A 12,670-nucleotide genomic window follows, 5' to 3' on the forward strand; every position below is an offset into this window, starting at 1 on the left:
AGAGAGAGTGAGAGAGTGAGAGAGAGAGAGAGAGAGAGAGAGAGAGAGAGAGAAAGAAAGGAGGAGACAGCTGCACAGAAATCAGGAAAACATGGCACAAAAACTTTAGATATTCCAGAGGGAAAAAAAATTAAATAAAAATAATAATTATATACATATGCTATAAACTTGATGAACTGAGGACTAGAACTAAAAAATGTGCACATAAAATAAAATAAAAATAAAATAGAATTCAGAAAGTCAAATCACACATTTGTTTTCACCAAAAAATGAGCAGCTGCTAAAGGTTAACGAGTAAATAAAATACAATACAATATAATTTGGCAGGGCATGTAAGAATGTCTTCACAAACAAAAAGAACAGCTGCTCAAGGATAAATGAGAAATAATTCTAAACATCATTCAGTAAAACTTCATGTCTGGACTCATTTTAATCACTGTTCCTAGAGGCATTTTATCAATAGTTTTCTCAAAGGTACTCATTAACAAAAATAAGAGTGCGAGTTACTACCTCAGACTGGCAAGGACATTCAAACAAGTATCCTCAAGGTAACTTTTCTCTTTCTCAAATAACATCTTGAAAATAAAAAGCTTTATGGCTGAAAGGACTACAAAGAATTATGTAGAAGCAGATCTCCTGAGGTCATTAGCTAATCCTACATTAAAGAGAAGATTAAACAGATGAATTATTACAGAAAGGGAAAAAAACATGCAAGCAGTTTATATCAAGTTTGTTGTTTTGTTTTTTGTAAACCAAAAAGACAGACAAATCGACAGAAAATGTGAATCATTTGGACTGTTTCCCCACTGGATTTTTCCATATTTAGACATAGTGACGTTCAGAATGAAGTAGCATGTTTGTTGTGAGAGCAAACTCTGCTGATTAGACTCTAGGAGTTTTGACTCATGAATTTCCCGATGCAGACCGATCTTGATGGAAGAGTCACTGTGCTCTGCTATCTGCAGACATCTCCCGTTTAATCAGCTCCCAACATTTTTTCTGCTTTACGGAACAACTTCCTGTTGGCTGTTTAGATTTCGAATAGTTGGCGACCTACAGGAATGCAGGAAGTATCTTGTAACGGTTCGCTGGGCTTATCCAGGACAAGACGCTTTACAGTCTTGACTTTGAGTTTGGGAGGGTCTGGAAGCAGGAATGCTGATCAACTCCCTGTTCTAACTCAAAGTACAAAATATATTCACAAAAACTAATCACCAGGTTGGCATCGGGATCACCTGACCCTGCACAGACACATTTTTTTGCACGAGTATTGAACCGGACTATTTTGACACCGCATCCTAAAACTGCAACACTTGTTGCAGGATTTTTAAAACACACCCGTGCTTTAAAGTCTTCATGAAAAAAAAAAAAATTGACACCATCTATTTTCTAAATGCGTGATACAGAGTCATTTTAGTATCACTGATATAATATTATAGTGTTTGTTAATATTAAAATAGTTTCTGGTTTCTGGTTTTAGTAATTGTTGCATCTATAGTTTTGATTAATATGTAATTACTTGTTTTAGTTGATTTTAGGGATGCATCGATCCGATACCTGGGATCGGTATCGGCTCCGATACTGGCATTTCTGCTGGACCGGGTATCGGTCAGACGAAACCGATCCAAATGTGATATTGTGCGTATACTACAAAAGCACAAAAACATTAGAAAGCACCATAAAGTCAAAGTCCAAGTGTTCTGAAGCCGTTCCATAGTTTAATGTGAGGTACAGATGAATATTTAAGTCGTTAAATTCAAGTAAATTCATCTCTCCGCTGCTTCAGTCTGTCATATGATAGATAGGACTCCTCTATCATATGTCGCAGCCTTCATTGTGCTATACATTTAAAAGAAATGTCTTTTAATTTTGTAGTTTATAAATAAATACATGTTTTCATTAATGTATTTTACAACAATACAAAGAGCAACGTGTAACATTTTACCAGATATAGTCCTTAACATAGGCCTATTCACTTTTATTTGTTTCCCACTAAATAATGTTTATCACTAAATGTTTCGATTTTATAAAATTGCGCACTCATGATTATTCTAGAATAACTTTTGCTGCTAAATTATCCACTAACCTAATATTTTTGTCAGATTATGAATGGGCCTGTTTACACCTGGTCATTTAATGCGTTTTCGCTGATCGTATATGTATCCGATTTGTTAAAACACTTCAATTTACACTTGGCCACAAAGTCGCAAAACAGATATAAATCCGATCTTCAATTCCTGCACTATTTAAATTGAACGAAGTTCACGTCAACGAAATCAAAAGATAAGCGCTGCATTTTATTAATTATCAGCTCATTTCAAGATCAAAGACCACAATAGGAGAGCGCGTGGCATCAGCACTATAAAGATAAGTTTGTCTTATACTTTTAATGAAGAGTATTGTGTTGACCGTCTGCGTCTTATTTTCAGTTTCATTCATGGCAGTAAATTCATGTGGATAAAAAGCTCTACAAATGTGTCCTTTTGAAGAAACAAAGTCATACGGGTTTAAAACAACATATGGGTGAGTAGCCTAAATCATGATCATCTTCATTCTTTAGTCCTTTAAAACATGACTTGTGCTTGTAAACATACAAATGAGACACTGTATTGTTATAACCTATTAATAGAGAAGGATGTGTTTCGTTTAGACTAAAATATTCACCCATCCAATGATTATGGTGGAAATATGCAAACCTACACCACTAAATATCCATTTCCTCATGGTTATATAATATTGCATTAGCACAGTCATAGCTGACTATAATGTCATATAGCCTATAACACAGTCTCACACGTTTATTTTATTTATTTTTTTACATTTTGGGATGAGTAAAATTTACATATGTGGTTTCAACAACCAGATGCATTTACACATGTCCAGTTTCGTTTGGAATGCAGCCCAAAACCACCTCCTGAAATGGTTTGAGCAATTGGATTTATATTACAAAACGCATGAAGTGACCAGGTGTAAACAGCCCCTATATATTTTTTCATGTTATTTTTCATTAAAATTAAGTTTTCTAGTAGATTGTGTTTAACACACAAAAGAGTGACACAGAAGTATAGAAATTCTACATTGATTTAATAAAAAAAAAAAAAAAAAAAAAAAACCATGCTGGTATCGGATCGGAATTGGCCGATACTCAGAATTTTCTGGATCGGATCTGAAAAAATTGTATCGTTTCATCCCTAGTTGATTTACATTATAATTTTATTTATTTAAAATTTGTGGGATGCACGATATTATTGGAACGATATCAGCTTTAAATGTACATATCTGCATCGGCCTGATATGAAAAATTATGCCGATATGTCTTGCCGATAAGAGGAATATGTTAACTCAAATGTGATCAGGTTGTGCTAGCGATTAGATCACATCAGAAGTGTAACTCAATCTGGAAGCAAAGTTTTGCCTGAATGGTTATTAGATTCACTGCTTGGGATTGCTGCATTTAAACCGATAAAGCATGTACAGAATGGCACATTTTGTGTATGATAGAGAAAACAGTAATAGCACATGCAGCGGCAGCCTCACCCGGGTCCTAATGCCTGTTCGATAAAGAGTTTTAATTCCGTAGGGGGCACTGTTGGCCTAGTTGGAGCATAGTTTTCTTTGAGTTAAAATAATTTCTTAATATGAAATTCAAATGGCATGAAAAAAAACTGTACACTGTAAAAAAAGAAAAAAGTTGAGCCAACTTAAAATTAACACAACCAGCTTCAGCAGATTTTTGAGTTTTCAACTTCTTGTTTTAAGTTTATACAACAAAAAGGTGAGAATCTCCTACAAAAATAAGTTGAGAGAACTCAAAAATCTGCTGAAGCTGGTTGCCTTAAAATTTTAAGTTGGCTCAACTTTTTTTTTTTTTTTACAGTGTACAGTAAATAGCCACAACGGTGCGGTGACTGACAGCCACACACACTCCTCAAAACATTAGATTCATCCGCGCTGGAGCCGTGCCGGAGCACATCCCACACAAGGAAGATAATTCCGCACACAGCTGCAATTCCAGGTTTTCAAACAGAGACAAAGAGGCAAAACTTACAAACTTATTTTCAAAGCTTCAATGTACTGTCATTATAAAAGAACTTCATTATTGTTTTTTAATTCTAACAAACAAGTTCTTGTCAAAAACTAACCAAAAAATAATAATAATAATTTGCTACACTTGGTGTTGTTTCCAAACAAAAGGAAATATATCAGTATCGGCATTGGCTATCGGCCAAAGTATCGGCATATCGACAAAAATCCAATATTGTGCATCCCTAATTTTTATGTTAATTTTAGTTAATTAAGTGTGTGTGTGTGTGTGTGTGTATATATGTGTGAGGGAGTGAGAGAGTGAGTGAGTAATAAAATAAGTATTTTACATTTTATTTTATTTCAAGTAACACTTTTTATTATGGCTTTAGTTAACTATTGTAACTCTGGTAATGTATAGATCTTATTGTGAATGATCCATCCATGCATTTTTGTTTTTAACTTGTAATGTTTAACTGAAATGTCATAACCCATAAGATTTCTCTCCATCTTACTTTTCCGAGAGGGTTTTACAGTGCAAACTGTCTAGCAGCCACAAGTCACAGCACTGTCATTAAAAGCTGCCCTACCTCATTAGTACTAGTGCTAATTTTGACAAAACTTATCCTGGAACCACTTTAAAATACTTGGTGAGTGTAGCCCCTGCTGAACGGTCTAAATTTCTGTGTCATCATCACTCAGAAAGCAGTAAGGAGGGCGTCGCAACCATTCCCTCTCTGCTGTATTTGGGTTGGTGTGACTAGTTACATAATACTTGATCACTTTAAACCGCTGAGGTAAACAGGCACTTTGCTAATGGCATACTGGGTCAATAATTTAGGAAATGGAAAACGAAGAAAGTCAACTACAAACGCTCTAAAGCCAGGCTTGACTAGGAGCTTCAAACAGTGACTCTAAAAGCCTTACTGGACTCCATTCACACACAGCAGGGCGGCGAGTCAGCACTCTTTCTGAACGACCGTCATTTGATGCCTCTTAGGTCACATGCTACATTTCTACACAGGTACAGACACACACATTGGTATGACTGACTTATGGCAGATCTCTGCCACAGTGATCTGACACCATAAAACAGCACAGAGGGGTCACTTTGTTGGAGCAGATGACGTTTTATGGGTGTATAAGCTTTTTTGACCACAACCAAGTATTTTTTTGACCACAACCTCAAAATTGGGCTGTGCATTTGCAAATACGGATACTAAACGATAGGAACAGCAATCAAGATGAGAGCACTTTAATCTACAATTACAACAAATAACTGATCCGATTTCCGCCGGCTGTCCAACGGTTCATCAGACAGGATGCATTTCACGTCCTGAAGACCTTCAGCTGTAAACCAGGCACACTAACTAACTCGTTCCTTTTTTATTTTTTTGACTACACACTGAACCACCAATCAAGTACGCTGCGGAATAAACACTATATCATTTAGAACATTCTTGTACATACTGCCTGGAAGAGCTCTGCAGTTATAGGAAATCAAGCTATCCAATGGAAAACGCATAATGAGTTAATTCAATTCAAGCTCTAAGTTCGCTAGGAGCGGCTGTGTATCTCAAAACCATAAAGATAAGTGAGCGAGTGTGTATGTGTGGTGGATTCGGTCTCGGACAGATTCTAGGAAGCGTCTATCATATTGCAGAACTGACTCATATGAATGAGTGCCCAAAATAAGCCATGATCCCGTTGAACATGCTTACACAGCACTGGGGCACGGAAGGCCAGCCAACATGACTTCAACAAGCCATGGAAATACAACAGCAGAAGGTCCACTGTTGATGTTGGTGGTGTGTATGTGTGTGAGAGATCACATTTCAATAAGTTCAACAACTACCCATCCAATCTCTCTCTGAAGCCAACAGTTTATTTACACCAAACCATCATGAACACAAATCAGGTTGTTTACACCCATATTTATAGCCATGGTCCATTACTTAGGAGAGTCAGTAAAATTAGCATCCACTGTAATGGCAAAAGCTCAACCATACTTGCTTGCCACATGAGAATCAGTGAAAAATTATCTTGCATGTTTATCCAGGAGAAATCTCATCAAAAATATCTAATAAAATATTTTGATAATCAACAGAAACCATACAGGTTTGGAAAGATATTAGGGCGAGAAACTGGTGACAATTTATTCGTGTGTGAACTGGGCAGGACCAAATGTTTGCCCAACCAATAGCAGATGGTTAGTATGGGTGTTTTTAAATTCGATTCTATTTTGTTTTGCACTCCACCTTTAACATGGACCAATGTGAACCAGCATTAGATTTAGCCAAGCTTTAGCACTACAGTGAGTGCTCTGCATTTCCTTATATGCTACCGAACACACTCAAGCTCTACTGACTAATAATGGTGGACATTATGGAACATAAGCTGATGTTTATTTATGGACATAAAAGGATGTATAAGGCACCTGCTGACCCATAGCAACCGTTTGCAATAGCTAAGACAAGACAAGTCTTAAACTGGTAAGCTCAGTGTAACTGCTATTGACCTACGAAGACTAGAGATCATTGAAAGCATTTATTCATCAAACTTTATTTATAAAAAGTCAATAAATTCACAGATTAGAGTGAGTGTACAAAGAAAATTTGTGACTAAATCGAGCAGCATTATTTATTACCAAGTTCAAGTTCTTGTTTTTAACTAAAATATTTTCATAAACTAAAACATGAAGCAAAATGGAAACAATTGGAGGACATTTTTTCAGCCAACTGGTCAATTCAGGGATAAGGGTAGTTCAAGAGGAATGTTCTCCCTACCCCGGAAACCCGGCCCAAATCAAAGAGACTGGGGGCCGGAGCCTGAGCCGTATCTAATGTTCAAATCAAACAGAAAGAGAGTGAGACACGCTGCTATTTCTGTCCCAAAGGAAACTCCAGGCACAGAATGCAATGCTGCCATGAAATACCTACAAGACTTCGTCACACACTCTCTCCACGCTACGGGAACCAACCTGAGGGCACCGGACTACTGTGAAACAACGTTCTGCACACGATAATCAAGAAGATCTTAACATAAGCACACACTCTTAAGGGAAGAAGGCAATTACGTCTGACCTCCACTAAGTTCAGAACTTCTCTCTTCTCTTTAAAAACCATCTGTCAGCACACATGCCATTCTGTATTGTCAAGACCCAGCTAAAAATTGTTTTACCAGAGGAAATTAGCACTGTAGGATAGGAACGAATGCAAAAAGCTATATGTACACAAGCAGTATGAGGCGAAAGACTTGATATGGTGGTGCCACCAGCCTTGATTTGAATCAAATGATGGCACCACAAATATTGACATTTCCGCAAAAATACAGACACCGATCCACAAAGATCACAAATCGAGAACTGTACTACAAGAATGAGTTTGCAAACACAGACTTGCCAAAAAGCAACTGCAAAACTGAACAAATTAAGAACAAACTGCAATTGATTCATTGAGTTAATCAAGGGCTCCAGATCGGACTAAACGGACGCAAACATTCAAACTATTCTTGGAGGTCTGATAAGGTCATGATGGACCCTAAATAAGGCCAGTATGCTTCCTGAGAATCATAAGAAACCCCAAGCATCCGGCTCTATGAGAGCTGTCAGCACCACCACCTGTGAGAGCCTGTGAACATCTCACTCAGAGAAGACAACCTGGTTCCATCACACTCATAACAAGCAATAAATGTGACATCTTCATAAAGTTAAAAGTTAACTTGACAGAACAGTCTCATGAGTTCAGCCGCTGCCAGGATTGAGCCAATTACAACAATGTCCTCTATAAACACCTGCCACAGTACATCTTAAATTGAATGTTACATACCTTACAGTTAGCATGTTTTTCACTTTAATTGTAAAATCAACTACAACCAAAGAACTGCATAACTGTTTGCCTAATTTGGAAAAAGATATTAATAACACCCTGTTGTCAGGAATGCATATGTGAAAATTATCATTTACTCAATTTAACAACTAACTTTGGACACATTTTTGTGAAATATGTATTGCTTATATATAAATTCTATATATCAAAATGCCTAAGCAGCTCTTTTCCATATAATGAACGTGGTTGGTGACTACAGCTGTCAAGATCCAAAAAGGCACTATAAAATACAAAAAAAATAAAAATAAATAATAATAATAACATTAGAAAAGAATTCACACACCCTATGCACAATATTTTCCAAGTTTTGAAGTCATTGGATATCTTTGCGTGAAGAATAAAGTGATTCACTAAAAATATGCTTGACGGCAGTGATCCCCTTTCACTTTCACTGCATGGAAAAGAGCAGCTTGGACTTTCTGCAATTAATATCTTCTTTTGTTTGCCATGTGAAAATGGATTTAAAAAAATATGTCGTTGAACAAATAATGACAGACCTGTCATTTTGTTAACTACTCCTTTAAGAAATAAACATTAGTCATACAGCAATGTGACCCAGATAAAACTTGCTGCTTTGTGTTTTTCAACCATAAAAGACAGAAACAGGGATTTTCTTTTACACCAAAAGCACGTTTGTTTGCTATCATCAGATTTCTCAACTCATCTGCAAGCGTCCTGATTAGACAGCAGATGGGCTCATTTGAAATGTGGTTAATTATTAGTTAGCAAGTTAAATCATTAAATGCACTGCACTGTACTGTACTCATGCAATCTCAAAACTCCCTATGATCGGTTTCTACATAAACAAAGGTCGCTGGAGGAAGCAGGTTAGCAGCACTGGACGTGAATCTTTTGCAGGCCTCGAGCCCAGAAGCTCTCGTTCCCAGGGCGACGAGTGACTGACGCAACTTTCAAACGCGGGTCCGAAAGCAACATAGTACAAAATCCCTTGACACTTACAGTCCAAATGCTTCTTCTTTGGCCCCATGACTTCGTGCGTGGTCGCCTTGCACACCGTTTTGGACACCGCGGAACCGGTAACACTGTGTTGCGCTGCCGTTATCCGGTCCGTTATGCTCTGTCCAGACATCCTCGCAGTTTTAAACAAACAGAAAAAGGGGAAAAAACAAAAAAGAGGGGGGAAATCTGCTCGGGCTGTTAAATCCAACGGCAATGCTGTAGTCCCTGGGATGTGCACTGTTCCTCCACCTGACTGGGGAAGAAAGAGAGAAAAGAAATGAGATTGCAAGTAAGACGCACCAGCCGCTTCAGAGAGTCCTAATGAAGTTTGCGCTCTATGTATGCCGTCAGCTGATCGCGACATTTACGTACCAAACGTTACCTCTTCTATTAACGGCAGCGTCCCCTCTCTCTCTCAACCCCTCTGTCACGCACTCTCCTCTCCTTCTCTCCCTCTCTCTCTCTAAACTCCCCCTTTTCCTCCTCAGTGGCTCTCCTCTCGGATCTCGCCTCCCCCTGCTGGGTTTAAAAGGCTTGTGGGAAAATGGCGGGTCTGTTTCCTCTTTTCAGAGGATCCTCCCAAGGTTTATATGGATGCTGGATGGTCGGTGTGAAACGACGCCATGTTGGCTCCGACTATCGGACTAGTGCCTCGCACTGCGTAGAATGCGAGTACTGCTGTTTGGTTTGTGAGCCAACATGGCGGCTCTAGATGGATAGTTTCTGTGTATTATCCACTAGTTCCGCTATTCAGACGGGTGACGGTGCACGTGACGGAATTTGTCCAACCAAATTCATTGTTTCATATGTGGTACTTTTAACATAATATATTTAGATATGTGTCACTGATTAAATTTGCATTTATGTCATAGTTTACAAAATAATTAAGTATATAATTAAGTATATAAAGGGGGAAGTCGTGGCCTAATGGTTAGAGAGTCGGACTCGTAATCCAAAGGTTGCGGGTTCGAGTCTCGGGCCGGGATTGTAGGTGGGGGAGTGAATGTCCAGCGCTCTCTCCACCCTCAATACCACGACTGAGATGCCCTTGAGCAAGGCACCGAACCCCCAACTGCTCCCCGGGCGCCGCAGCATAAATGGCTGCCCACTGCTCCGGGTGTGTGTTCACGGTGTGTGTGTGTTCACTGCTGTGTGTGTGCACGTTGGATGGGTTAAATGCAGAGCACGAATTCCGAGTATGGGTCACCATACTTGGCAGTATGTCACTTCACTTAATTGTTAAATACAATTATTTTATTTGTGTGTGTTAAAATGTAATATAAGTAGAAAGTGTGTGAGTGTTCCGTAAGGCATACATTTCACAATAACACTAGTCCAAAATATATTTTTTAATTGGAAGGGAGGCGGGGAAAAAATGAAGTTTTCCTATTTAAAAAAAAAATCTTAAAAAAAAAAACATTATTTCATAATTTATCATTCGTTTATAAATTAAAGTCTTATTATTAGCTTCCATCTGATCAGCTGATTAACTCGTGGGAAAGAAAATCAAAATAAAACATTTTACTTTCTCAGTGCAAGTATTATTTAATCTTTCCTTATAAAATGCCTGGAAAGGGAGACATCTAGTGACAAAAATATGCAATTACAGAAAGCATAAAAAGCAGGTTGTGTAAAACCTTTTCCATAAATCCTGAGCTACATCTTTAAAGCTTAAATAATTTATGTAAATTAGAGTATCTGATTATGCTGGTGTTGACTGTATACTGGTTGTGATGAGTTTGTAAGTGAAGCATAAGTGATTTGTACATGCCTGCAGGATTATGCAATTTCCTGCATCTGCCTAATTCAGATTGATGCATTCCCATATTGATTGTGTAAGAATACAAATATTTACAAGCATCTTGAAAATATTTTCTGTAGCCATAGATAGATAGATGGCTATACTCAGCTCACTGGTGCTCTAACTCAAGCTGAGGATCAGAGAGGGAGAGGGTATCAGAGATTGAATGTCCAGGAGATCAGCCACTAATGCACAATGCCAGAGCACTGATCAGTTTCAGGATGACGCTTGTTTGTGTGAAATGGGCCGAGCAGATTGACTTGAGCCTATATCAACAGTCGGTATCGCACAGGAGGTGGCATCAGAGCTCACTGTGTTGCATTCTCACCGGCAGGGGGTGATATACACATGCAGGTCTCTGTGTCCTTGTTCACAAACTTTCAAGAGCATCTTGACAACATCCATTTGAGAGACCGCAGGTGCATGACAGCTTTTTCTATTTACAACAAATATTCTACCAGAACACTGAGCAGTATTTCAACAGGTTGTATTTATATTTTACATAACAAGAGTAATCTATAACTTTCAGGATCCTTTGACATGTAATCTTCACATACACAAAAACTTTTATTATTAAAAAATAGTTGTTCTTTTTATTATTATAGTAAAAAATACAGTTTTTAATATTTTTCTTAATTAATGATACTATTTATTTATTCATTTCATAATAATAATAATTTAAAATAATAATTATTAGCATTATTACTGGTATTGCACACACACACACACAGACATACATACATACACATTATCTTTTCATGATTTATTATCATGATTTCATTATTTAATTGAATTTTTATTTATAAATGCAATACACTAAATAATATTAATAATCATCGTCAAAATGATGATGATGATGATTATAAAAATGTTGTTTTTATATAATTTCCTGCATTACAATCCAGATACACTAATGTTTTGTATGCTGTGGATCTCTGTCAAGGTTTGTGTCTGTGAGGAGAAAGCTGGTTATGGATATGGCTCATAATGAAAAGGTGTGTCCCTCAGGTCTGAATACCACATGGCTTGTGTTTCACACACAAAAATAAGGCATCCTGTGATTTCTGCCACCTGGGACCAGAAACACAGCTTTTCTGTCTGCTCAGTCCTGCAGAGCTCTCTCACACACACAATAGTTTCCTCAAACGCTGTCCAGCAGTGTTTCACCTCTATAAACTCTTTCCTGGATTAGAGTGCTTTTTTGCACAATAGTGCTACATTATAAACCCAAGGACTTTTATATATATATATATATATATATATATATATATATATATATATATATATATATACACACATGTTAAAAATGTTTGAAAAACATTTGATAACAGAGAAAACACTTATAAAAATAAACACATCAAAATGACAAATTAATCAATCACTGATATAATAAACTAAACTATTTCACACTAACAGATTAAAATATTTATTGATATTGCTTATTCATTCTGACTTTTAAAAAATGTATTCAAACATTTTTAAGTTTCAAGGATCCCTACCAATTATTAAACTCGATTTCACAAATGTTATTCAAATATATTATTTTATCGAAAAGGTCTGAATTTCTAACATGAATATTTTAAGTAATAGATTTACTTAAAAACAACTAAAAATGGGTCATTAAAAGGGTGTGAGGAGAAAAGTGATACAGATGTTCGACACGGATATGTTTTTTTCTGTATAGCATGTGCAATATGACCCCATTCACCAGCAGATATAGCTGTTTTGTGTTGGATGAGGGCTAAGATAGATGACAAGTGATGTTCCCTTTGCTGACAGGAAAACAGTTAGGAGGTAACTAAGTTGGCTGGTGTGACAGACAATACAATTCACAGAAGAAAAAAGGCATTTTCATCTGCGCTGTACCCGACACAGGGCCAAACACCTGTCACTGACAGACTTTCCTACTTGATCCCTCTCTCACTCCATCTCTCACAGCCACACAGCTTGTTTCCACATTAGAAGTATTTTAAATATGGTGAAAGTATTTTAACTGTTA

At 37.2% G+C, this 12,670-nt stretch overlaps 1 protein-coding gene across 24 annotated transcripts in view; it reads right to left on the reverse strand.

The window, feature by feature from the left end:
- The window catches only part of LOC306865973 (phosphatidylinositol-binding clathrin assembly protein-like), a 47,194-nt gene extending 37,599 nt beyond the window's left edge, over nucleotides 1–9,595 (reverse strand). For 21 of the 24 annotated variants that reach the window (XM_079410888.1, XM_079410886.1, XM_079410880.1 and 18 more), the window contains exons 1-2: nucleotides 9,243–9,516; nucleotides 8,871–9,123 (exon numbers count right to left, since the gene is read on the reverse strand). In XM_079410888.1, coding sequence (XP_079267014.1) covers nucleotides 8,871–9,000 — 130 coding nt within the window. In that variant the 5' untranslated portion in view covers nucleotides 9,001–9,123; nucleotides 9,243–9,516. Of the gene's footprint in view, nucleotides 1–8,870; nucleotides 9,124–9,242 lie in introns of all 24 variants that reach the window. The other 3 variants (XM_079410885.1, XM_079410889.1, XM_079410891.1) reach the window with 3 other exon arrangements.
- Nucleotides 9,596–12,670: the final 3,075 nt, after the last annotated feature.

This window comes from Barbus barbus, assembly GCF_936440315.1.
Source record: "Barbus barbus genome assembly, chromosome: 47".
NCBI lineage: Eukaryota > Metazoa > Chordata > Actinopteri > Cypriniformes > Cyprinidae > Barbus > Barbus barbus.